Source organism: Cotesia typhae, unplaced genomic scaffold (assembly GCF_013202065.1).
Source record: "Cotesia typhae breed Kobodo isofemale line unplaced genomic scaffold, CoteBio_Ctyphae contig_27, whole genome shotgun sequence".
Lineage (NCBI taxonomy): Eukaryota > Metazoa > Arthropoda > Insecta > Hymenoptera > Braconidae > Cotesia > Cotesia typhae.
Genome location: NW_027423733.1, coordinates 1,803,161 through 1,826,671, shown reverse-complemented (window position 1 = coordinate 1,826,671; position 23,511 = coordinate 1,803,161). Strand labels below are relative to the sequence as shown.

General features: G+C 35.9%; 1 protein-coding gene across 10 annotated transcripts in view; it reads right to left on the bottom strand.

Moving 5' to 3' along the window:
* Positions 1–23,511, bottom strand: part of LOC141525717 (cadherin-AgCad1-like) — a 313,469-nt gene that overhangs the window by 281,513 nt on the left and 8,445 nt on the right. Inside the window, exon 1 of one of the 10 annotated variants that reach the window (XM_074240286.1) lies at positions 21,368–21,386. The exons of the other annotated variants lie outside the window; for them this stretch is intronic. Coding sequence (XP_074096387.1) covers positions 21,368–21,371 — 4 coding nt within the window. The 5' untranslated portion in view covers positions 21,372–21,386. Of the gene's footprint in view, positions 1–21,367; positions 21,387–23,511 lie in introns of those variants that run through there. 10 annotated transcript variants of the gene reach the window in all.

Here is a 23,511-nt window from a genome sequence, read left to right as displayed (position 1 = left end):
GTCACATTTTTGAAGGCAAACACGTTGCCATATACACTGATCACAAACCATTACTTCATGCGTTCTAGCAACGTACGGAAAGGGCCTCTCCATGGCAATTTCGACGTCTCGACTTCATTGGTCAATTTACAAGTGACTTTAAACACATTGCTGGACCTGAAAACATCGTCGCAGACAACCTGTCACGCGTCGAAGCCGTGTCGACACCAATTACGACACACGAGCTGGTAAATGCTCAGAGAGTTGACCTTGAACTATGTGATGGTATAGAGAGTGAGTGCGAGCGAGATAACGCAGCGACCGCTGTTAATTTTATTATTATTATTATTTTGCTATTAAATGCTCAGGGGGGTTATCCCCGGAGTCCGATTCTTCGAGAGCCCAGCCTGAGCTCCATCCGTTACTGCTGGACCACTCCGCAGTAACAAGGCGGTTAGTGATCACAGCAGGCCAAAGTCATTTCCCTTAAGAGACGGAGAGAACCAAGTATAACAGCCTTCTGCATCCTAACTGCCAAGAACTCAGCTTTTGATGAACAAGCTGGAACTTTGGCAAGTGAGGATACAAAAGACTGTTTCATCCCTCCTAGGACGCCAACAATCAGGACGACAAGCTTGACACGGTAACCTGGGTAAAGTTTGCCAATTTCAAACAGGAGATTCTGATATATTTGTCTTTTGTACTCTTCTTTGGCTGAGATGTTGTATTCAGCCGGGGCCGAGAACTCAATGACATAAATGTCACGAGTAGCCTTGTCGAAGAGCACAATATCAGGTTTGTTGTGATCTATCCGCCGGGTTGTTGCAAATGGCATGTTCCAATAAATTTTGCAACTGTCATTCTCAATAACCTGGGGAATATCTCCTGGCAAATAAAGCAGCACTGGTGTTACGTCAATATCGTAGCAATGACGAAGATAGTAGTACAGTACTCTCAGGGCAGCATTGTGACGCTGGATATATGCACCTCTCGCCAGCACAGGACATGCCGACAAAAGGTGCATAAGCGTCTCCGGATGTTATTTACACCTCCTACAGGAAGTATCCGGAAGCTGCACCTGGAGCACCTTGCTACGGTACTCAAGAGTGTTAATGACACCATCTTGGCAGGCAAATATGAACCCTTCAGTCTCGGACATCAGGCCAGCTGACTATAAGAAGGAAAACGTCATCTGGGTGGACAAGTCATGATCACGCACGTGTTTATAGAACACGCTGTGCATGGACTTGTCCATCAGTTCGCCAAGGAGTAGTTTTTCCTCGGCGTTCCTGATGACGCACTTAAATTCCTCCTTTCGGAGTTCCATAAGAGCGTTTATTTCTCCAAGACCAAGGGTTCTTGCCGCATATATTGCTGCCTTATATAAGAATAACCCCTTATGTTCATTTTCATGTTTATCTACAATTTGCATAAGAATGTCATCCTCGTCTGCAGTGAAATTGACAACTTCGTGTGTTAAACCCAGGACCAAACGGTCGTGAAGCCGCTCCAAACTCTGCAAACCTCTCCCACCGATGGATCGGGGGAGGTATAATCTGGCGACTGATGAATTGGGGTGCATGCTCCGATTCATATTGATGATCTTACGGCTTTTGATGTCGAGATCTCGTAAATCCTTTCGGGCCTATTTCAGGACACCGAAAGTGTATAGTAAGACTGGGACAGCGAGCATATTAGTAGCTGAGACTTTGTTTTTGCCGGAAAGTTCGGAGGACCAAATTTTCCGGAGTCTCCTAACATGCTCGCTCTGGAGAGTTACTCGGACTTCAGAGACCGCATGCATGCGGTGCTCTTCCATTCCTAGATATCTATACAACTCCCCGGCGTCTAATTGTCTTAAGACGCTCCCATCCACGAACTCGACATCATCACCAGTATCAGAGCACTTACCCCTCGCCAGATGTACGACCGCACACTTGTCCAACCCAAAAGACATTCCGACATCTCGTGTGTACTCTGCTACGATGTTGAGGGCCGCTTGTAGATGATCTTTATCAGCGCTATACAGCTTCAGATCATCCATGTAAAGCAGATGGATAATCGAATAGTTTCGATCACCCGGAGACCCCGCAGAGTACCCACGAGTTTTACGGAGAGCAACAGATATAGGCAGCAGTGAAACGCAAAACAGCAGATGGCTCAAGGAATCACCTTGGAAGACCCCCCGTTTATACTCTACAACTCCGATTACGTGCAATGCATTTCCACTTCCAATGTGAAAACGCGTTCGCCAGAGCTGCTTTGTATTGTACGCCGAATGCATTCCACTATTTCCGGATTGACTCCCAGGCATTATTATTTGTTATTACTTGCTCAGGGGGGTTTTCCCCGGAGTCCGACTCTCTGAGGGCCCAGCCTGAGCGCCATCCATTACTGCTGCACCACTCCGCACAACAAGGCGGTTAGTGAGTGCAGCAGGCCAAATTCATTTGCCTAAGTAGACGCAGGGATCCCAAAATGACTGCCTTTTGCATCCGCACTGCTAGAGACACGGCTGCTGAACTGCAAGCCGGTATCTTCGCAAGTGAAGACACAAAAGACTGTTTCATCCCTCCAAGGACGCCGACAACCAAAACGACGAGCTTGACACGGTAACCTGGGTAGAGTTTGCCAATTTCAAACAGGAGATCCTGATATATCTGGTGTTTGTGCTCTTCTTTGGCCGAGATATTGTATTCGGCTGGGGCCGAAAACTCAATGACATAAATGTCACGAGTAGCCTTGTCGAAGAGCACAATATCAGGTTTTTGTGGTCAATCCGCCGGGTTGTTGCGAATGGTATGTTCCAATAAATTTTGGAACTGTCATTCTCAACAACCTGCGGAATATCTCCTGGCAGATAAGGCAGCACTGGTGATTCATCGATACCTTAGCTATATCTGAGATGATAATAGAGTACTCGCAGGGCAGCATTGTGACGCTGTATGTAGGAACCTCCTGCCAGCACAGGACATGCCGACAAAAGGTGCATCAGCGTCTCCGGATGTTGTTTACACGTCCGACAGGACGTGTCCGGAAGCTGCGCCTGGAGTACCTTGCTACGGTATTCGAGAGTGTTGATAACACCATCTTGGCAGGCAAATATAAACCCTTCGGTCTCGGACATCAGGCCAGCTGACTTCAAGAAAGAGAATGTCAGCTGGGTGGACAAGCCATGGTCACGGACGTGTTTGAAATACACGCTGTGCATGGACTTGTCCATGTGTTCACCGAGGAGTTTTTTCTCCTCGGCTATCCTGACGACGCTCTTGAACTCCTTTTTCGGGAGTTCAATGAGAGCGTTTATTTCTCCGAGACCTAAGGTATTTGCCGCGTAGATTGCTGCCTTATACAAGAACGATCCCTTCCGCGCATTTTCATGACTGTGAACAAATTGCATCAGGAAGTCTTCCTCGTCTGCTGTGAAATTGGCAACCTCGTATGTTAAACCCAGAACCAAACGATCGTGAAGCCGCTCCAAGCTCTGCAATCCTCTCCCTCCGATGTTCCGGGAGAGGTACATTCTGGCGACTGATGAGTTAGGGTGCATGCTCTGATTCATATTGATGACTTTACGGGTTTTGATGTCGAGATCTTTCAACTTATTTCGAGGCCATTTCAGGACCCCAAAAGAGTAAAGTAGGACCGGGACAGCGAGCATGTTAGTAGCTGAGACTTTGTTCTTGCCGGATAGTTCTGATGACCAGATCTTCCGGAGTCTCCTAACATACTCGCTGCGAAGAGCTGCTCGGACTTCAGAGACGGCATGCATTCGCCGCTCTTCAATCCCTAGATATCTGTACAACTCTCCGGCGTCTAATTCTCTTAAGACGCTCCCATCCACTAATTCGACATCTCCATCCGTATCAGAGCACTTACCCTTCGCCAGGTGTACGATCGCACACTTGTCCAACCCAAAAGACATTCCGACATCTCGTGTGTCGGATTATTATTATTATTATTATTATTATTATTATTATTATTATTATTATTATTATTATTATTATTATTATTATTTTGTTATTAAATGCTCAGGGGGGTTATCCCCGGAGTCCGATTCTCCGAGGGCCCAGCCTGAGCTCCATCCGTTACTGCTGGACCACTCCGCACAACAAGGCGGTTAGTGATCACAGCAGGCCAAAGTCATTTCCCTTAAGAGACGGAGAGAACCAAGTAAAACAGCCTTCTGCATCCTAACTGCCAAGAACTCAGCTTTTGATGAGCAAGCTGGAACTTTGGCAAGTGAGGATACAAAAGACTGTTTCATCCCTCCTAGGACGCCAACAATCAGGACGACAAGCTTGACACGGTAACCTGGGTAAAGTTTGCCAATTTCAAACAGGAGATCCTGATATATTTGTCTTTTGTGCTCTTCTTTGGCTGAGATGTTGTATTCAGCCGGGGCCGAGAACTCAATGACATAAATGTCACGAGTGGCCTTGTCGAAGAGCACAATATCAGGTTTGTTGTGATCTATCCGCCGGGTTGTTGCAAATGGCATGTTCCAATAAATTTTGCAACTGTCATTCTCAACAACCTGGGGAATATCTCCTGGCAAATAAGGCAGCACTGGTGTCACGTCAATACCGTAGCAATGACGAAGATAGTAGTACAGTACTCTCAGGGCAGCATTGTTATTATTATTGTTATTATTATTATTATTATTATTATTATTATTATTATTATTATTATTATTATTATTATTATTATTATTATTATTATTATTATTATCACTACTATTAATGCCGAAGTGTATTTTACAATTTAATCATTTGATGTTTTCTGTTTTTTGTTAATATATTTTTTCTAAATTTTGTTTATTTAATATCACGAATTATTTTTGGAAATGTTTATTTAGTTTTAAGGAAAAATATATTTTACCGCGATTAAGTATCATTTGAAAATACGCGCAAGTTTTTGAGTTCACCATCACAGCGAGAGGTGGCGAAGAATTTCGCCGCTCGTTCGCTTGCAGTAAAGACCGACGAGCTAATATAAGCGAAACTGCGTGGCGATAATTTTTGTTCTTTTAAAGAACAAAAATTCATTTTACCTGAAAGAAAGATTTAATTAAAATCTACGAACAGATTCAAAATATCTGAATAATTATTTAATTAATTATTTTCATTGCAGAATTAATTTTTTTACTATGTCCCAGAAATAAAATTAGTATAGGAAATTATTTTGATAAAAATTTATTTATTGACAAATGTTATTTTTTTTCGAAGTCCCGAACGACTTTTTGTATGGAAATGATTTTGTATGAAATTTTTTGTAATCTAATGAAATTGATATGCGAATTTGATATTCGATGGTTGCAAAATCTGAAGTTCGACGACGAGCGATAGGTGGCGATAAATTTTCAAAATCTTTCACTCATAGAGAGAGGTCTAGGAATTAATAAAAGCAATTTTAATTGACGGAAAAGTCAACCAAGTTTCCCAGTTGTTATAATCTTCTGGTAGAAGACCCTTCACCAGGAAGTACCCAAGGAACTCGTACCTTGTCTCCGACCAGGAACCAGGTAAGTGCTGACTTGTCCATTGGGGGAAATTTGGCCACCGGAAAGAGTTCCTTTCCAAGCACCCCGACTGGACTAGGGGCAAGTAGGGCCGGGAAGGGTTGCTTTCCAATCACCCAGACGGGACTAGGGGGAAGTAGGGCCGGAAAGGGATGCTTTTCAAGCACCCAGACGGGATTAGGGGCAAGTAGGGCCGGAAAGGGATGCTTTTCAAGCACCCAGGCGGGATTAGGGGCAGGTAGGGCCGTGCGCAACCGTCGGTAAAATAGGAATACTACTGTGTAAAGGTAGTAGACAGAGTTTGGCCACCAGGTGGCACTGAAAAACGGAAAAACAAACGGTGTGTGCGGGTTATGTGCGATATAGTAAAGTTTGACATAAAGTTTGTAAATTTTATAACTTAAGTTTCGATATTTGTTGTTTGTTGTCTTAAATAAATAGAGTACTAATTATAATCCGGCTTAAATGTCATTTATAAGTAATATAAGCTATCCCTGAAAAGATCCTGGACTCCGGCGAGATTTCATTCGAGCTAGGGGATATAGATATGTAGGTAAAGCCTATTACTGAATCACAACGGAAATAAAATCCATAAAAAAAAACCGGAAAAATACCCGTTACAACTACGAGATCTACTCAACAACGCGACGACGTCACTACAGTGGCAAAGTATCATCTTCGATGACCACCCAGCCGCGATTCACTGTGATGTTTCATCAGGTAAACCGCGTCCATACATTCCAGGTCCACTTCGAAGAAAAGTTTTTAACGCCTTGCATTCTCTTAGACATCCAGGCTCTAAAGCATCGCAGAAGTTAGTAAGCAAACGTTACGTCTGGCCATTTATCCAGAAAGACTGTCGAGAATGGACCAAAGCGTGCATCAACTGTCAACGTAATAAGATTACACAGCATGTGACATCTCCAATCGCTCGATTCGATCTTCCAACGCAGAGACTCGAACAGATCCACATAGATCTCGTCATCTTACCAGCGTCTCGCGGATATAACAAATGTCTCACGATCATCGATCGATTTACTCGTTTCCCAGAGGCCATTCCTCTAAGAGACGGAGACGCCGACACGGTGGCAAACACCCTAATCAACAACTGGATTTCCCGGTACGGTGTACCAGTTAGAATAACGTCGGACCGAGGAGCATAGTTCACCTCTGCATTGTTTCAATCGCTGATGAAAATGTTCGGTATAAAACACCTGCGCACAACCGCGTATCTTCCTCAGGCAAACGGCATGGTGGAATGTCTTCATCGTCAGCTCAAGTCTGCACTACTTTGCCATGACGACACTTGGTTCGACGCATTACCCGCAGTCCTGCTCGGTCTCCGCGCGGCGTGGAAAGAAGACATTCAAACAACACCAGCAGAACTTGTATACGGTGAGCCTATCCGTTTACCGGGTGAATTAATAATCCCTCCGAACAAACACGAGGACGCCCAAACTGTCGTCCGCGCCTTGAAAGCTCATTTTAATAACATGGCACCGGCCGAAACGTCGCGTCATGGAACACGTTCTGTTTTCTGTTTCAGAGACCTCAACTCAAGTTCCCACGTTCTAGTACGCAATGATCAAATTGGACCGTCGTTTTCTTCACCTTATGAAGGCCCATACGAAGTCATCACTCGACACGAAAAATATTTCATCGTAAATCTCAAGGGCACAAATACGGTGATTTCCATCGAGAGACTGAAACCTGTCTACGCTGCAACTGACGACTAAATTTTTTAAGTACTTCCTTCACAATTTTTTTGAGATATCATTGTACTTCTTTATTCTATTAATTTTTTTCTCTTCATTGTAAATAACTTACCAAAACTCATTATATATAATAATCGTCATTATTTTTTTTAAGAAGGGAAGTACTGTAGCGACTGTGTCCTACAATATAAATTACCCATTCGGTTAATTCCGCCGACACTCGGCACCCGAAACATTTGTAATCGTCGTTTATTTATTTAGACAATTTTCATAAATGATAGACAGTCAATAGCTAGCTACTACCGATATTGCCACGTGCAAAGATTAGAGCGCAAAATATAATCAACGCTTTTCTTTTGTAACACATTAAATTATAATAAATAATCAATAGTTATTTTTACGTAGTGAATAAAGTCATTTATACAACAACAATAATTCCTACATATATATATATATATATATATATATATATATATATATATATATATATATATATATATATATATATATATATATATATATATTGAGGTGAGATGATTTATTTGATTTTCATAGAATTTTTAACAGGAGATTTAGTTGGGCACTTCCGGCCAAAATTTGAAATTTCAGCGGAAATACCCAAACTAAACTCCTGTTTAAAATTCTATGAAAATCAAATAAATCATCTCACCTCAAAATATCTTGGGAAATGCCTGAATACAGCTCCTGCTAAAAGCGGAACTCAAAATTCCAATTTTAAAAGGTTCTTCACGGAAATTGAATTTTGGCACACCCTAATATATATATAAAATTTATCAAAATGCATGTGGGTACTCAAATTAAAGCTGTTGATGAGGATAATATTCGGATGAGCTTATATGTTAAAAAATGTCAATAGTTAAGAAAGTACAATGCAATTTAACAAAAGTAATTATTTAATAAAGCAAAATTTTATTTATTTACCACTCCATAATTCTTATCGGAACTATTTCCATAATTATGGGAGACGTGCTTATAAATTCTAGGATCACTTCTTATTGTTATGGGTATCATTCTCACTATCATAGTTATCATTCCTATAGTCATTACAGGAGATAATCCCATAAATTTATAGGAATAATGTGTCTATTTTACTTTCCATATACACTACTGGAAAAAATTAAGGGATCAAAAAAAAATTCCAAATTTTTCGGTAGTTTTCAACAGGCCGTAACTTTGAGAGAAATGGTCGTACAGGAAATAAAAAAAAAGGAAATTGTAGCTTCAAGTATCTAGTTTTTGGATTAGAACTTCAAATTTTTGTAGCCTCCGCGGTTTCTGAGTAATCGTAGAAAAACCAGCAACAAAAAAATTCTCAAAATTTTTTTAGTTTTTTTTTTTGGTCTACGGGCGTGGAAAAAGTTTTTTTAGCTTAACCACCATAAGGATCGGATACTTTGTTCATTTAGCTTTAATTTCTTTCTTTAAACACCCTGATACGTCCACTCCTCGCTGAGATATCGGTCTTCAAATGGAAAAGGATCTTTTTGTCTTTGATTATCGATATCTCAGCAACCAATGATCGCACAGAAAGTTAAAGGTGGGTTTCAAGAACTTGAATGAATTCCCCTTAACGACTGTCCATTGGTTTTTCGAAAAAAAATTTTTTCTTTCCGTCACATGAATTTGAAAATGCAACAAAAAAGGGCTTTTAGTGGTTTTTGGAAAATCAAGCGCTGGATCGAAAATATTGAGGAAACCACTAATGTTAAGTGTGCCTTTTACAGTTCAATATGTCCACAAAAACCCTACAAAGAATCAAATTAATCCAGCCAGCCGTTTTTTTGTTTCACTTGATCGAATTTTTGAAAAAATTAACGGATCACGTTTTTTGCTCTGAAAAGCTCATAATTTTTAAAAATGAGAAAAAAAATTGTTTTTTCGAGCTTTTTCCACATTTTCGTTCCAGAAAGTGCTTAAATTGAAAAAAAAAAAAAAATTCAAACCCGGTGGCTCGTCAGTTCCACCGTATTTAATGACTCCAAACTCATTCTCTGAAGGTTTTTGTTGGTTCAATACCGGGTATTACCACCCCTGTTTTCAATAACGGCTCTCAAACGTTCAGCCATGTTTATGCAGACGGTAATTTGACGCTGCGGAATGGTATTCCAAATGTGCTGAAGCGCGCGCTCCAAAGCAGCTAAGTTCTGCAAATTTGGATACTCTCTGCGCAACCGACGGCCCATTATGTCCCAAACGTGCTCTATGGGGTTGAGATCTGGACTCATTGCTGGGTGTCGCAACAATGTGATGTCATGCCGCTCAAAGAAGCGCCGGGTAATGTTGGCTGTGAGATGTAACGTCTAGCTGTCAAATTTTCGCGTACAATTACCAAAGGTGTTCTCCAATTTCGTGAAACGCCGCCCCACACCATAACTGATCCACCGCCGTAGGCAACGACTGGACGGACAAAGTTCTGGTGAAAACGTTCTCCACGACGGCGCCAAACGAGAGGACGTCGATCGTTGCCATACAGATTAAAACGAGACTCATCAGTGAATAAAACATTTGTCCATTCCCTCAAGTTCCAATTTCGATGATCGTAAGCATACGCTAAACGAGCTCGACGATGTCTTGCTGTCAACAGGGGTACACGATTAGGATGTCGTACGTGTAATCCAGTTTCACGAAGACGGTTGATGATTGTTCGAGAGCAAATGTTTCGCACTTGATGCCGTCGTCGCTGTTGCTGTTGTTGTTGCTGTTGTCTGCGATTGGGGAAGTTTCGAGCGACAATATTCGCATTGACGAAAGGTTGTCGTCGAACTTCTCTAACAATTGTTCGATCATCGCGGGCATTAGTGACTCGATGGCGACCTTGTCCGGGGCGACGATGATATTGATTCGTTTCTTGGTATCTGGTATAAGCTCGAGATACGACAGATTGACTTACACCCATCCGGATAGCAACTGCATGTTGAGTGTAACCTTCGTCGATAAGAGTCACTAACCGAGCGACTTCCACCTCCGATAAATGTCGTCTAACCATGATTAAGAATCAAAAGTCAGAAATTTTCAATTTTGACCAAAAAATTAAAAAAATTTTTTTAGCGCAGAGGGATTAGTTTTGAAAAAACTGTTGAATGAAGCGATTTGCTAAGAATTCACAAGAAGAAAAGAAAAAAAAACTCCGAAAAGCGTATGAAAAAATCGAAATTCGATTGGGGGTATTAACTTTTTTATTAATTTAATTAAAAGGAGATCAGTAGAATCAAGGAATGCAGCGGTTGAAAGGTGATAAAAATCATTGGGCGATGGTTTTTGAGTTTTCTTAACTTGTTAAAAAAAAATTTTTCCAAAAAAATTTTTTTTTAATTTTTTTCGAAAAAATTTTTTTTTTTGAAAATTTTTTTTTTTGAATTTTTTTTTTTTTGAAAATTTAAGCACTTTTTGGAACGAAAATGTGGAAAAAGCTCGAAAAAACAATTTTTTTCTCATTTTTAAAAATTATGAGCTTTTCAGAGCAAAAACGTGATCCTTTAATTTTTTCAAAAATTCGATCAAGTGAAACAAAAAAACGGCTGGCTGGATTAATTTGATTCTTTGTAGGGTTTTTGTGGACATATTGAACTGTAAAAGGCACACTTAACATTAGTGGTTTCCTCAATATTTTCGATCCAGCGCTTGATTTTCCAAAAACCACTAAAAGCCCTTTTTTGTTGCATTTTCAAATTCATGTGACGGAAAGAAAAAATTTTTTTCGAAAAACAATGGACAGTCGTTAAGGGAATTCATTCAAGTTCTCGAAACCCACCTTTAACTTTCTGTGCGATCATTGGTTGCTGAGATATCGATAATCAAAGACAAAAAGATCCTTTTCCATTTGAAGACCGATATCTCAGCGAGGAGTGGACGTATCAGGGTGTTTAAAGAAAGAAATTAAAGCTAAATGAACAAAGTATCCGATCCTTATGGTGGTTAAGCTAAAAAACTTTTTCCACGCCCGTAGACCAAAAAAAAAAACTAAAAAAATTTTGAGAATTTTTTTGTTGCTGGTTTTTCTACGATTACTCAGAAACCGCGGAGGCTACAAAAATTTGAAGTTCTAATCCAAAAACTAGACACTTGGAGCTACAATTTTCTTTTTTTTTATTTCCTGTACGACCATTTCTCTCAAAGTTACGGCCTGTTGAAAACTACCGAAAAATTTGGAATTTTTTTTTAATCCCTTAATTTTTTCCAGTAGTGTATATTTATGTTTTTGACCGTGGTTTTTAAACGCTGATGTTTAAATTCTACTTAATACCTCAGATGGTAACTGTTATAATTCCAGATAGTAACTGTTACCATCAGAAATTATGAATATAACCATTTAGAATGATAATAGTAATTGACTCTAGTTAACATACAGTATCTTAACAGTTATTATAAATATGGTGAATGCTACCATCTCAATGATTTCTACAATCATCTAGATAGTATTTACTACTATTGGGTTAATGGTAAAAATTTTTATCATAACTAGATAGTAACTGCCATCATTTAATGATCTCCGTGCACAAAGAATTTAATAAATGTAAATTATTAATAGTGTGAATAAGAAAAAAATATATTTTATTGTAATAAACGGCCGAAATGGAAGTAAATTTCATGGTAACAAAAAAAATATTACCAGGGTTGTATATAAATAAAATCTGGAAAACGTTTGACCCTAGAGGTCATCATCCCTGCAACTTCGCGCTAATTTCACAACTAAGCACTTTAAATTGAACTTTTGTGGCGTTTTTGAGCTCTGCGAGCTGAAAAGTCTGATAGAAGTTTTTAATAAAACACGATTTTTTGAATTTTCAAATCGCAATAACTTCTAAATGTATGAATCGATTTTCACGTGGTTGGCATCATTCCACGCAGTTTTTCAAATTCTATGAAGAACTTTTGAATTAAAACTGATCAAACTCAAAATTTTAGAGAAATTTGAAAAATTCACTTTGTAAGAATTTTTTCGACAGCAATAACTCACGAATCAACAAACCGATTTTTACGTTCTTGGCAGAGATCGACGTAATTTGTTGTGCTCTAAAAATGATTTCATAATGTCAAAAACGATTTAAAAAAAATGTCGAAGTTATGCAAAAAAATACTTTTTTCTAATTTTTCATTTTCGATAACTTCTGAACGAATCAATCGATTTCTACGGGTCTGGTGGCAATCAACATTGTTTTTTCAAGTTTAATTAAGAGTCGTATATTTATTTCAAAGTGTTGAAAATTTGTGACCATTTGGATCGTACACGTCAAGCCAAGGACGTTTTAAACTTTAAAAACGAACCGTAATTTACAACTAGCTGACAGGGGCTCTTTCCAGGGTTCGCGCCTTTTCCAGTACCTAATTTTCCAACTTTTCGAAATCTCTCTCATTGGTCAAAACGTCCCCTCTACGGTCACCTCGAACTAACCATTTCCCCACTACCCGCAGCAACAGTATATGAGTAGCAGCGCAGCGGGCCTCGGGCCATTGGTCGAAAGCTAGAACTCAGAGCGTTAACATCGTGCGAGCAGTGAGGAGAACCAGTAAACATTTTCATAACCTATCAAGTGAGTAGTGTGAGCCGCTCTAAAAATGAACGTTGATAATCCTACGGGGTTACAAGCAGATCCTAGAGAATTCCAAGAAGTTATTAGGAAAAGAAGAAGAAACGTAAAATATATAAAATATATAAAATATAAACAAAAATGCTAAGAAATCTAAAGAAGACGACAAAAGTGATAATAAAGAGGACATGGAAACACAAGAAATAATAAAACAGCGTAGATCAGTACCATTTACTATTAAATTAGATGACGTCGAACATGATAAACTATTAAAATTAACACAAGGAATTAGAAAAATTATTCCTGGAACTATCATGAAATACACAAGGTACACCTTCACTATTTATCCGAAGACATTCGAAGACCATACCACTATCGCTGAATTTCTGAAACAAGGGCAATTTTCATACCATACATATGCTCCACGCGAAGACAAAGAGAAGAAGTTTGTCATAGAAGGCCTACCCGGATTAGATATAAAATTAATTACTACTGAAATTAAGGCTTACGGTATTGAACCAAAACAAATTGCCGAAATGAAAACAAAAAATCAGGAAAAGACAGACTTTCCATTCTATTATCTATCAGTATCTCCAGAAACAGATATTAACAAAGTATATAATATTAGGCACATTGATGCATATATTATAAGAGTAGAAAAGTATGTTAATTCAAGGCCAGGAACACAGTGCTATAATTGTCAAGACTGGATATGGTTCTCAGAACTGCCACAGAAAACCAAAGTGCGTTAAATGCGCAGGTGATCACAAGACAAGTGAATGCACACAAGAAAAAACAACTAAACCTAAATGTGTAAATTGCGATGAAGAACATCCGGCGAACTACAGACAATGCAAAGTGTACCTCAAATACCTGAGTAAACTACAAGTAAGAAGCAAACCACAAGTAACCACATAACATCAGACACCGCCTCCAATGATGACAGACCAACACTACCCAGCACTGAAAAAACCAAAAGGACCAGAACAGCATCATCATCTACCTTCGAACCCAACAGCGAATAGCAACTACAGCAGGCCACTACAAAGCAACGTAAATATTAATAATAATTATTATAAGACTAGTATTAGTGCTGATAAGAATAGTGATATTAATATTAATAATGAACTTAGTATGATAAATTCTTGGATTGCAGATATTAAAGCCATTAATGAAATTTGTGATATTAATAACATATTTAAGCAACTTAAAATATTACACAATAGATTAAAACAAGGTCCTAAAACACAACAGGCACAACTTGACGCGATTTTTGATTTCGCTGCTCAAATAGGTATAACAGTCGAAAATGGCGAATAAAACTGATAAATCTCTAAAAATAGGACACTGGAATGCGAATGGACTGATAGAAAATTGGACAGAATTAAAAAATTTTATCAACAAACATAATATTGATGCCATGCTTATTAATGAGACTAAATTAATGACAAAAAAACTTAGTAATATTCCAGGGTACGTAACTATTAGCCAAGATAGACCGGGCAATACTGAAGGAGGTGGCCTAATTGCAGTCATCAAAAATACCTTAAATTACCAAGAAACAAACAAAAATAATCTTACAACTATAGAATCACTAGGGATTAAAATTAATAATATAAACATCTACACAGTGTATATAACACCATCAAACAATAATAAGATAGACAAACTTGAACTAACAAAATTATTTAATAGCTGTCAATCCGTTATACTAATTGGTGATTTTAACTCAAAACATACACTATGGAATTGCAAATCAACTAACTACAACGGTAAAATTATTTATGACTACATAACCATCAATAACTTGTCAATTGTAGCACCAGACACTTACACACTCTACCCGACAAACGGAGGACTGCCCAGTACAGTAGATTTTGCAATAATTAAAAATATCCCATATAAAAATACTATAGAAGCACTAAATGAACTTGACTCTGACCACTTTCCATTAATTCTCGCACTACAAACAAATGAAAAATTTACAAAAAATACAGTACCTAAATTAAACTATAAAAAAGCAGACTGGGCACAATTCCGACAAATTATTAACACTAAATTAACAATAAATAGTAGTATAAAAACCATAAATGACATAGACAATACAGTCCTAGATCTAATCAATATAATCACCAATGCTCTACACACAGCAATTCCTAAAATCCAAAACAAAAGCCAACTCAAACCTTTACCTGACCACATTATTAACTTAATAAAACAGAGAAATAGTTTAAGACGAGCATATCAAAGAACAGGAAGAGAAATGTACGAAATATTAAAAAATAATCTTACTAAAGAAATTAAAAAAGAAATCAGGCTGCATAACAACAAATCCTGGGGTACAAAACTAGAAAATTTAAAAGTTAAAAACAATACATTATGGCAAACTGCTAAATCTCTTATTAGAAAAGCAGACATCAATATACCAACTTAGCATGGCCGTAATGGCTTAGTCTTCTCAAATACTGACAAAGCAAACTCCTTAGCAGAACATTTTGAATCAATCCATCACATTACAGAAGATGATGGAGACAAGGAAACTGAGGAGAAAGCAAATAACGCTTATGAAGACTTAATAATTCCATGGTAGATGAAAATGAAATAAAATTAAGCACCCCTAGCGAAATAAGCAAAGCAATCAAACAAACTAAACCACGTAAAGCACCTGTCCCAGACGGTATCCAAAACATAGCACTTAAAAATTTACCAAAAAAGGCAATAGTACAATTAACTTACATATACAATAGCTGTTTCAAAAATTCTTATTTTCCAGTTAATTAGAAAACAGCAAATGTTCTAGCCTTTCAAAAACCTGGCAAAGATAAATTGTTTACACAAAATTATCGCCCAATTAGCTTACTGAATACTCTAAGTAAAATATTTGAAATTATAATTTTTAACAGAATTAAAATACATGAAAAACTTAATAATATACTAATAGATGAACAATTTGGGTTTAGGGAAAAACATAGCACTGTACAACAACTGGTTAAAATCACAGCTTATATTTCAAACAATTTCAACATAAATAAATCAACTGCAATGATACTACTCGACATAGAAAAAGCTTTTGATACCGTCTGGCATCAAGGTTTGATCTGTATACTTAATAAACTTGATTTTCCAAAATACATAACTAAACTCATAAGCAATTATCTAAACAATAGATCTTTTAGAGTCATAATAAATGATACAGCATCGCATAAACAGAAAATAGTAGCGGGGGTACCAAAGGGTTCCATACTTGGACCAATTCTATTTCTTTATTTTATAAATAATATACCACGTAGTGAACGGATACAAAGCGCATTATTCGGAGACGATACAGCGCTTTTTCTCGCCTCCTCGAACAAAAAGCTAGCTGTAAAATTAATACAAGAGCAACTAAATGAAGTAATAGAATACTTTAATAAATGGAAAATAAAAGTGAATGCTAGTAAAACAGAATTAATAATATTTAGTTACAAAATAAGTAGTAATAATAAGAAGAAAAAGAAATATAATGAAACTGATTTACATATCAGTATTATTAATGAAAAAATCGAACCAAAAAACTATATTAAGTACCTAGGAATACTATTAGATAGTAAGTTAATATTTGCTCAACATATCAAATATGCCTGTGAAAAAGCAATAAAAATAAAAGGTATACTCCTACCACTAATATGTAGAAATAGTAAGCTCAGCTTAAAAAACAAACTAATACTATATAAGAGCATGATTAAACCCTTCTTATTGTATGCAGCGCCAGTTTGGAGTGGAACATCACAAACAAACATGAACAAAATAGAAATAATAGAAACTAAGACACTTAGAATGATAAGTAATGCAAAACTACGAACATCTAATAAAGAACTATTTAACAATCTTAAAAGAAAACAAATTACAAATGACATAGAAGAACAAACAAAAAACTTTTATACATTAAGAATCAATCACCTGAGTATTATAAGAAACCTACTGTATGACAAAATAGAAGATATACCCTTCAAAATAAAATATAAATTACCCAATATCCTGATCCTGAAAGACAAATAGCATATAAAGCCAATATCCTTGTACATAATGTAAATATTAGTAGCTTGTAAGTTAGACATAAGTAAAACAACTTTATCTAATGGTTTTTTTCAAATTTTTGCCACGCAAATCAAAATATAAACAAATATAAAACTAAAAGAATGTAACATCAAAATGAATAACTTAGAAACAATTTGAAGGGTTCCAAAACGAAACGGGAAAAATTAAAATCAGAAACAAAATATGTACTACTTCATTTTTTTTTGTACTATGATGAAACGATAAATAAAGAACTTTTAAAACTGAATAAAAAAAAACTGAAATTGCCTCAGGCCATTCGTTCCTGTGCCATCGACACCAGTTCCAGCGACTAACAGCGAGACTTCAGCAAGCGAGCAAGGCTTACTTATTTTCAACTACCGAGTGCAACTACCAAATACGGACCATCTCATCGATACGGACCATCTCATCAGCCCGAGTTAGCTTCAAGAACTTACTCAAATCGCTTCGAAGACTGCAACAAGCGCGCAAGGCTTGTCTCTACAGTTAAACTCAAAATAGCAAGCGCTCAAGGCTTGACTATTCCCAACGACTTCTCAACAAATTACGGACCATCTCAACTGTCAACAATTCTTATTAGAACTAAACAATCAGCTCTCTTTTGAGAGCGAGTAACCTTGAGTCACCGCCTAGCCATATTTTGGCTATTACGGTCATCTCGACCAATATCAGTTCTTCTCAACGTCAATTTAAACCAAAGGCCTTTCTCAAGGCCGCCAATTTATTCAATCACGTAAGAGCTCTTTCCAGAGTTAAGGAAAGTTCCAGTCTTAGTCCTCTCGAGTACACTACACAAAGAAATCGTTTGAGGAAAATTTTATTTTTGACATTTCTCAAAATCTAGAGAACCGAATCGATTTAAATTTTCACGAAATTTAATTTCAATGATACTTTTCAGATCGCTGCCCATTTCGATCGGATTGGTCAAGTCGTTCAAAAGTTCAAAGAGGTTTACATACCCACACACACACACTCTCTAGAATAAAAATTAAAAGCTCAAATTTTGATGAAATTATTTGTTTAGTATATGGAACTATATACTGCTGGAGGTCCCTTTAGACAACTTTTGAACTTGACAAAACCAATAATTTTTGTGAAACTCATTTTTTTAACTTCTTGCTGAGAAAATTGAAAATTTTCAAAAATCGGAAAGTTACTGGTTTCACCCTGTTTGTCGAAAATCGAGTTTTCATCAGATCTTGACGTTTTAAGGTCCTAGGAAGCTTTCCTTAATGTTTTTGCGATGATGTCCGTATGTTTGCATGTATATATTATAACCACAATTTGTACCGATACAGGTATTCGATCATAGCGGTTTTCCGCGATTTCAGACCCCACGTTGGGCGCCAATTTATAACCATAAATTTCAAGGGGGGTGTACGGGATCTTGATTCTAAAATAAATTTCTGGATTATACTTCGGTATCTTTCCGATCCTCGGTCTCTGGTTTCAATAACAATAGGGCGCCAGGCAATTTTTAATCACTGGAATTACCAAACCAGTGAAAACGTAATCAAATAATTTTTATTCGCTAGGAATTATCAAACTAGCCAAACTTAAACCTAAACTTAAACGAAATTCGGAGTGAACTTGAACGCTATAGTCATGTTACAGACTGTTACTTTTATAAAATAAAACAAATAAATAAACAAATCTTAACAACTCGAATAATAATCTTAACTAAATCTGTCAACGGGGCTCTAAGTTATTTACACTACAAAATTATTATATTGAACGGTTATCTTATATCTCAAGACCAAAAACTCAATTATTAGCGCTCCAATTACAATAAATAGAATCCAAACAAAAACAGTTTCACTGCGAAAAATCGCGCCAAGTCCACGTTCATAAGACTTTTAAGAAAAAAAAATTTTTTTTTTCTTTATAAAAAAAATAAAATCAAAATATTAAAAAATCCAAGTAACCGATACGATTGTATTTAATTTTCGGAAATTAAAAAACATTTTGTTCTTGTCGACCACCGCCAACCGCGTGAAAATTGGTTCATTCGTTCGGGAGATATCGTGAACAAAGGAAATCGAAAAAATCGAAAATATGGAATTTGTTAACAAAAAACTCTAAAATTTCACATCTGATCAATTTATGTTAACATATTGTTTATAATACTTAAAAAACTGTATCGATTGCTGCAAACCGCGTGAAAATCGGTTTACCACATTAAAAGTTATAGCACTTTGAAAATGAAAAAAATCGTTTTTCATCTAACTTTCATTAGACTTTTGGGCTCTAAGAGCTCAAAAGTATCAATCAGCTTATTTTTTGTTTGGAGAGCTGAAAATATGACAATAAATTTTTGAACTCGAAGAGCTCAAAAACATTGCAAAAACGGCAAAATTGCAAACGCGTAGTAACTGAACTTAGCGGGAAGTTGCAGGGATGGCCTTTAGGGTCAACCGTTTTCCACATTTTTTATATTAAGAGCCGAGGCCTTTAGGGCCAACTTTTTTCCAGATTTTGTTTAGTTCTTATTATATCATCCACGAAATACTATCTATTATAAGATTGTTAATCGTTGGAGTAACAGAATCAGATGGAAAAAAAAAGAGAACATTTTATAGTAATAACAAAATACCCACCTGAGTAAAAAAATTACATAGATTTGTATTTGTATTGATTTATCAGTACAATAGATTTATATATAATTATATAGGCCGTATAAAAAATTAAATATGGAGACATCAGATCGACGCCTATCCCTTTTTTCTTTCAAGTAACAATTTCTCATGACATAATTGATCCAGTAAAATTGATCAGGTAGGAATCTTTCCAAATTGAAAATTTCTTAAGTAGAAAATTTCTCATTGTCAAAATTTATTATGTCATGATTCATCTTATAGCTTTAAATTTAATGACTCATTGCTATATTCTAATTATGAATGGGTAGTGAGTCATTTCAAGTTTCGGGGGTAGTGAGCCATTTAATAATGAAAAATTAACAGCGGTGTCCGGGGCCGACTCTCAGTGGGGGTTGGAAAGCGAAGCCCCCCATTTAAAGAAAAACAATGAAAATCGCAGCTATTTTATTTTTCTTATTTAATATTCTTTCTATTCATTAATAATAGAGAATTAACAGCGGGGTCCAGGCTGGAGCCCTGGTGGGGGTGGGGGGCGTCAATACACATTCAAATATTGTTGAATGGACGCAACATGATTACGCGCGTTTGTGTTGGCCTATTGGCGGGTAAATACACATTCAAATCTTGTTGAATGGGCACAAAATAATTTCGTGAGTTCAAGTTTTACTATTTTCAAGTAAAATTTAAGAAATTTTTGAGTTGAGAAATTTTAGCCATGAGAAATTATCGATGTGACAAATTTTAACACTGAAAACTTTTTGATAAATATTGTAGGATCAACAAAGACGGAGAGTCATCAGATCATATCGAGCCAAATATGGATATTTCAAAAATTTTTATATGGCTCATATCGAGCTTGATCAGAATATTTTTTTACGGGTAATAATAATAATAAATAAACATAATAATAAAAATAACAATTTAACTAATAATTATAGATTTAAAATAACTAAAAATGACGAGTAGAGTTCATTTTTAGTAGATTTCATAGAAATCTAACTATTGCATTGGTCCTCATAACGGAACTTTTGAAAAATTTTGCTATATTTCGACTCAGCTCGTCAAGCGGATTCAGAAAATGCATATGGTTCAAAAGTTTATATATGTAGGTATTTATATATATATATATATATATATATATATATATATATATATATATATATATATATATATATATATATATATATATATATATATATATACGATATTATCGGCAGCGTCTCTTCTCTAACTCCCGTAATTCTATACGGATCTCAATAAAACGTAACATACTTATTCTTAGGACGATTTCCGAGGTTAAGTTCTAAGATGAGCCAAATCTGTCGATTAGTTTAAAAATGAGAGCAATTCAAAAATTTTCAAAAATCGCAAAAAATTTTCGCTTTTACCTTATTTCCATATAATAACAATGGAAAGCGACATCCTATCGGATTTCTGTAAATTGCATTTGAAAGCTTGTTTAATAAGCTTCAATTTCTATACTGCTTCATTTTTCCAAATGCTTTGGCATTTAAATTGAATAAATAAATAACAACTATGTAACATAATTGTTATAATAATTGTAATGAAAATAAATTTAATTCATTAAAATATAAAAATTTAAATAAATGAAATCTACTTCCATTTCGGCTGCCGAATGGCCTTTTTTAATTCTGTATTTTCTCATAGATAGGCATTTTGCTCTAAATTGATAATTAAATTAAAATTATTTATAACAAAGTTAGTTTCATTTCATGATATATACTATAAATTGAATCTATCTTTTGTATCGAATTATTTAACAAGTATTTTATAATCAATAGGTGTGGTAAGATAGATATAATTTACTATGAAGTTATTAAATATAAAGTCTTGCAGAGAAGTTCATCATAACGTTCTAGTTAATTTTTAGGCCAAGTTTACAGTAACGTTTTGTAGGTTGAGACTTACTCATAATTTTTATTCCAATTCCGGCCGCAGATTTTAGATAATATACTGTACATCTTTCTTTTATATTGTGTATAATTTTGTACTGAGTATGACTTGAAGGAAACTTGTCGAAAACTTAACACCAACTGTACCGAAATTACTTATAGTCAACATTTTGCTAAGAAAGCCTGGCTACTGGGAAAATGTTCAAAAAACCGTTTTTAATTCCCGCTAAGAAAATCAAAGATTTTCAAAAATCAAAAAGTTATTGTTTTCACCCCGTTTTGAAAAAATTAAATTTTCATCAGATCTCGACGTTTGTGTGTGTGTGTGTGTGTGTGTGTGTGTGTGTGTGTGTGTGTGTGTGTGTGTGTGTGTAAACTTCTTATAACTTTTAAAACGACTGAACCGATCGGAACCTACCAAATGGCATTCTAAAGAGTTCCCTCAAACTTAGATTTCCTGTGAATTTGAACCTATTCAATCCAATAGATTTCGAGAAATTTGAGAAATCTCAAAAAAAAAACTAGAAAAAAAATTTTTTTGAAAGTGGTTTTTTTGGAATAAATTTTAAACGACTTTATCGATCAATTTTAACAATTTATCTGCCCTTAAGCTTAAAAAAACCACGTTGATCACTGATAATCAGGTCGAAATCAATTGATTCGTCCGGGAAATATCGTGAACGAAAGAAAACTGAAAAAAGTGATTTTTTGACATGACTTCGATATTTCTTTCCGAATCATTTTTTAAGTAATGAAATCCTTATTAGAGCTCAAAAAACCGCGTCGATAGCTGCCAAGAAAGTGAAAATCGGTTTCTGGGTTCGCGAGATATCGTCGACGAAATGTTTGGAAACAAGTGTTTTTTTAACATAACCCATACAAAGTTCGAAAACCGGCCCTCGGATGGCCCATCGACGGGCAAAGGATACTGATTGACGGCCGATCATTGGCGACTTTTAATGGCCCACGGACGGCTGAATGTCCAAATGATAACAACGGCCCATTAACGGCAGTTGATTATCGGCCGATTGTAAAAAAAGTTATCGGGCCGTTAATGGCTGATCATCGGCTGAGTATGTTAAAATAAAAAAAAAAAAAAAAAAATTAAAAATTTAGCCGATATGCCGTAGAATTTTTTATTTCTATAATCGTATTGGCATTATGAAGTCAAGTAGTAGAAGATGTAGCACAGAAGCGTCGATCCTAGTCGGATATTCTGAAAAAATTTTCAAGGTTAAGTGGAAGTGGGAATCGAACCTGGTTCGTCTGCGTAAAAGTCTCGATCATTACCGGCTGCGCTGCATGCTGGAATCTAACTGAAAAATTCTACTTGGCTATTTGAATGATTGAAATATATTTTATTACTGCATTTACAGATTATGAAATTTATTAGTACTCAATTTTGTCGATTTTTGTATAAAGTTTTTAAATGTCTGAAGACGATTATTTTTTTATATTCTAAATTTAATTTGCACCAAACCTATTTAGGCTAATCCCTTATTAGAAAAAGAGATTCAAAAAGATTACCTCAATGTAAAGTGTATATCTATGTAGTAGTAAAAATCAAATCTTTTTCAATTTTTTCAAACAATTTTAATCTTTTTAAACCTCTTTTTCTAATAAGGAATAGTTGATCCTTCCAATAGTTATATGTTTGTTTCAAAAATTATGCCATCCTTTTCTCAAGTCAAACTTCAAAATCACATTTAAAATTTTTATTGTCTTGTTTTATTTACTCATTATTTTTGTTTAGATCTACGATAATCTTGTATAAAAGTTTATATATTTTTTTTATTTATTTATATAAGTTTATATATAACTTCTATTTGGATCAATAATAATCTTAAATAAACATTATAATATCTTTTTTAATTTTTTAAATATTATACTTCGCGTAATGCATCTCCGAAAACCCAAATTTGTGTTATTATAAAATAACAAATTGGCCAAGAACAGCCAGACTTTGGGCGATAAATGGATATTAATTGCAAAACATTAATGTTCGCAATAGACGGCGACCAGCGTTTAACCAAGTATGGCCCGTTGACATATCCCTATAACTGGCCAATCGTTGGCTGCCAGATATCGGCCGATGGTTGGGATTGTTTCCATTAATGGCAACTTTGTATGGGAACTCCGACATTTTTTGGAATAACTTTT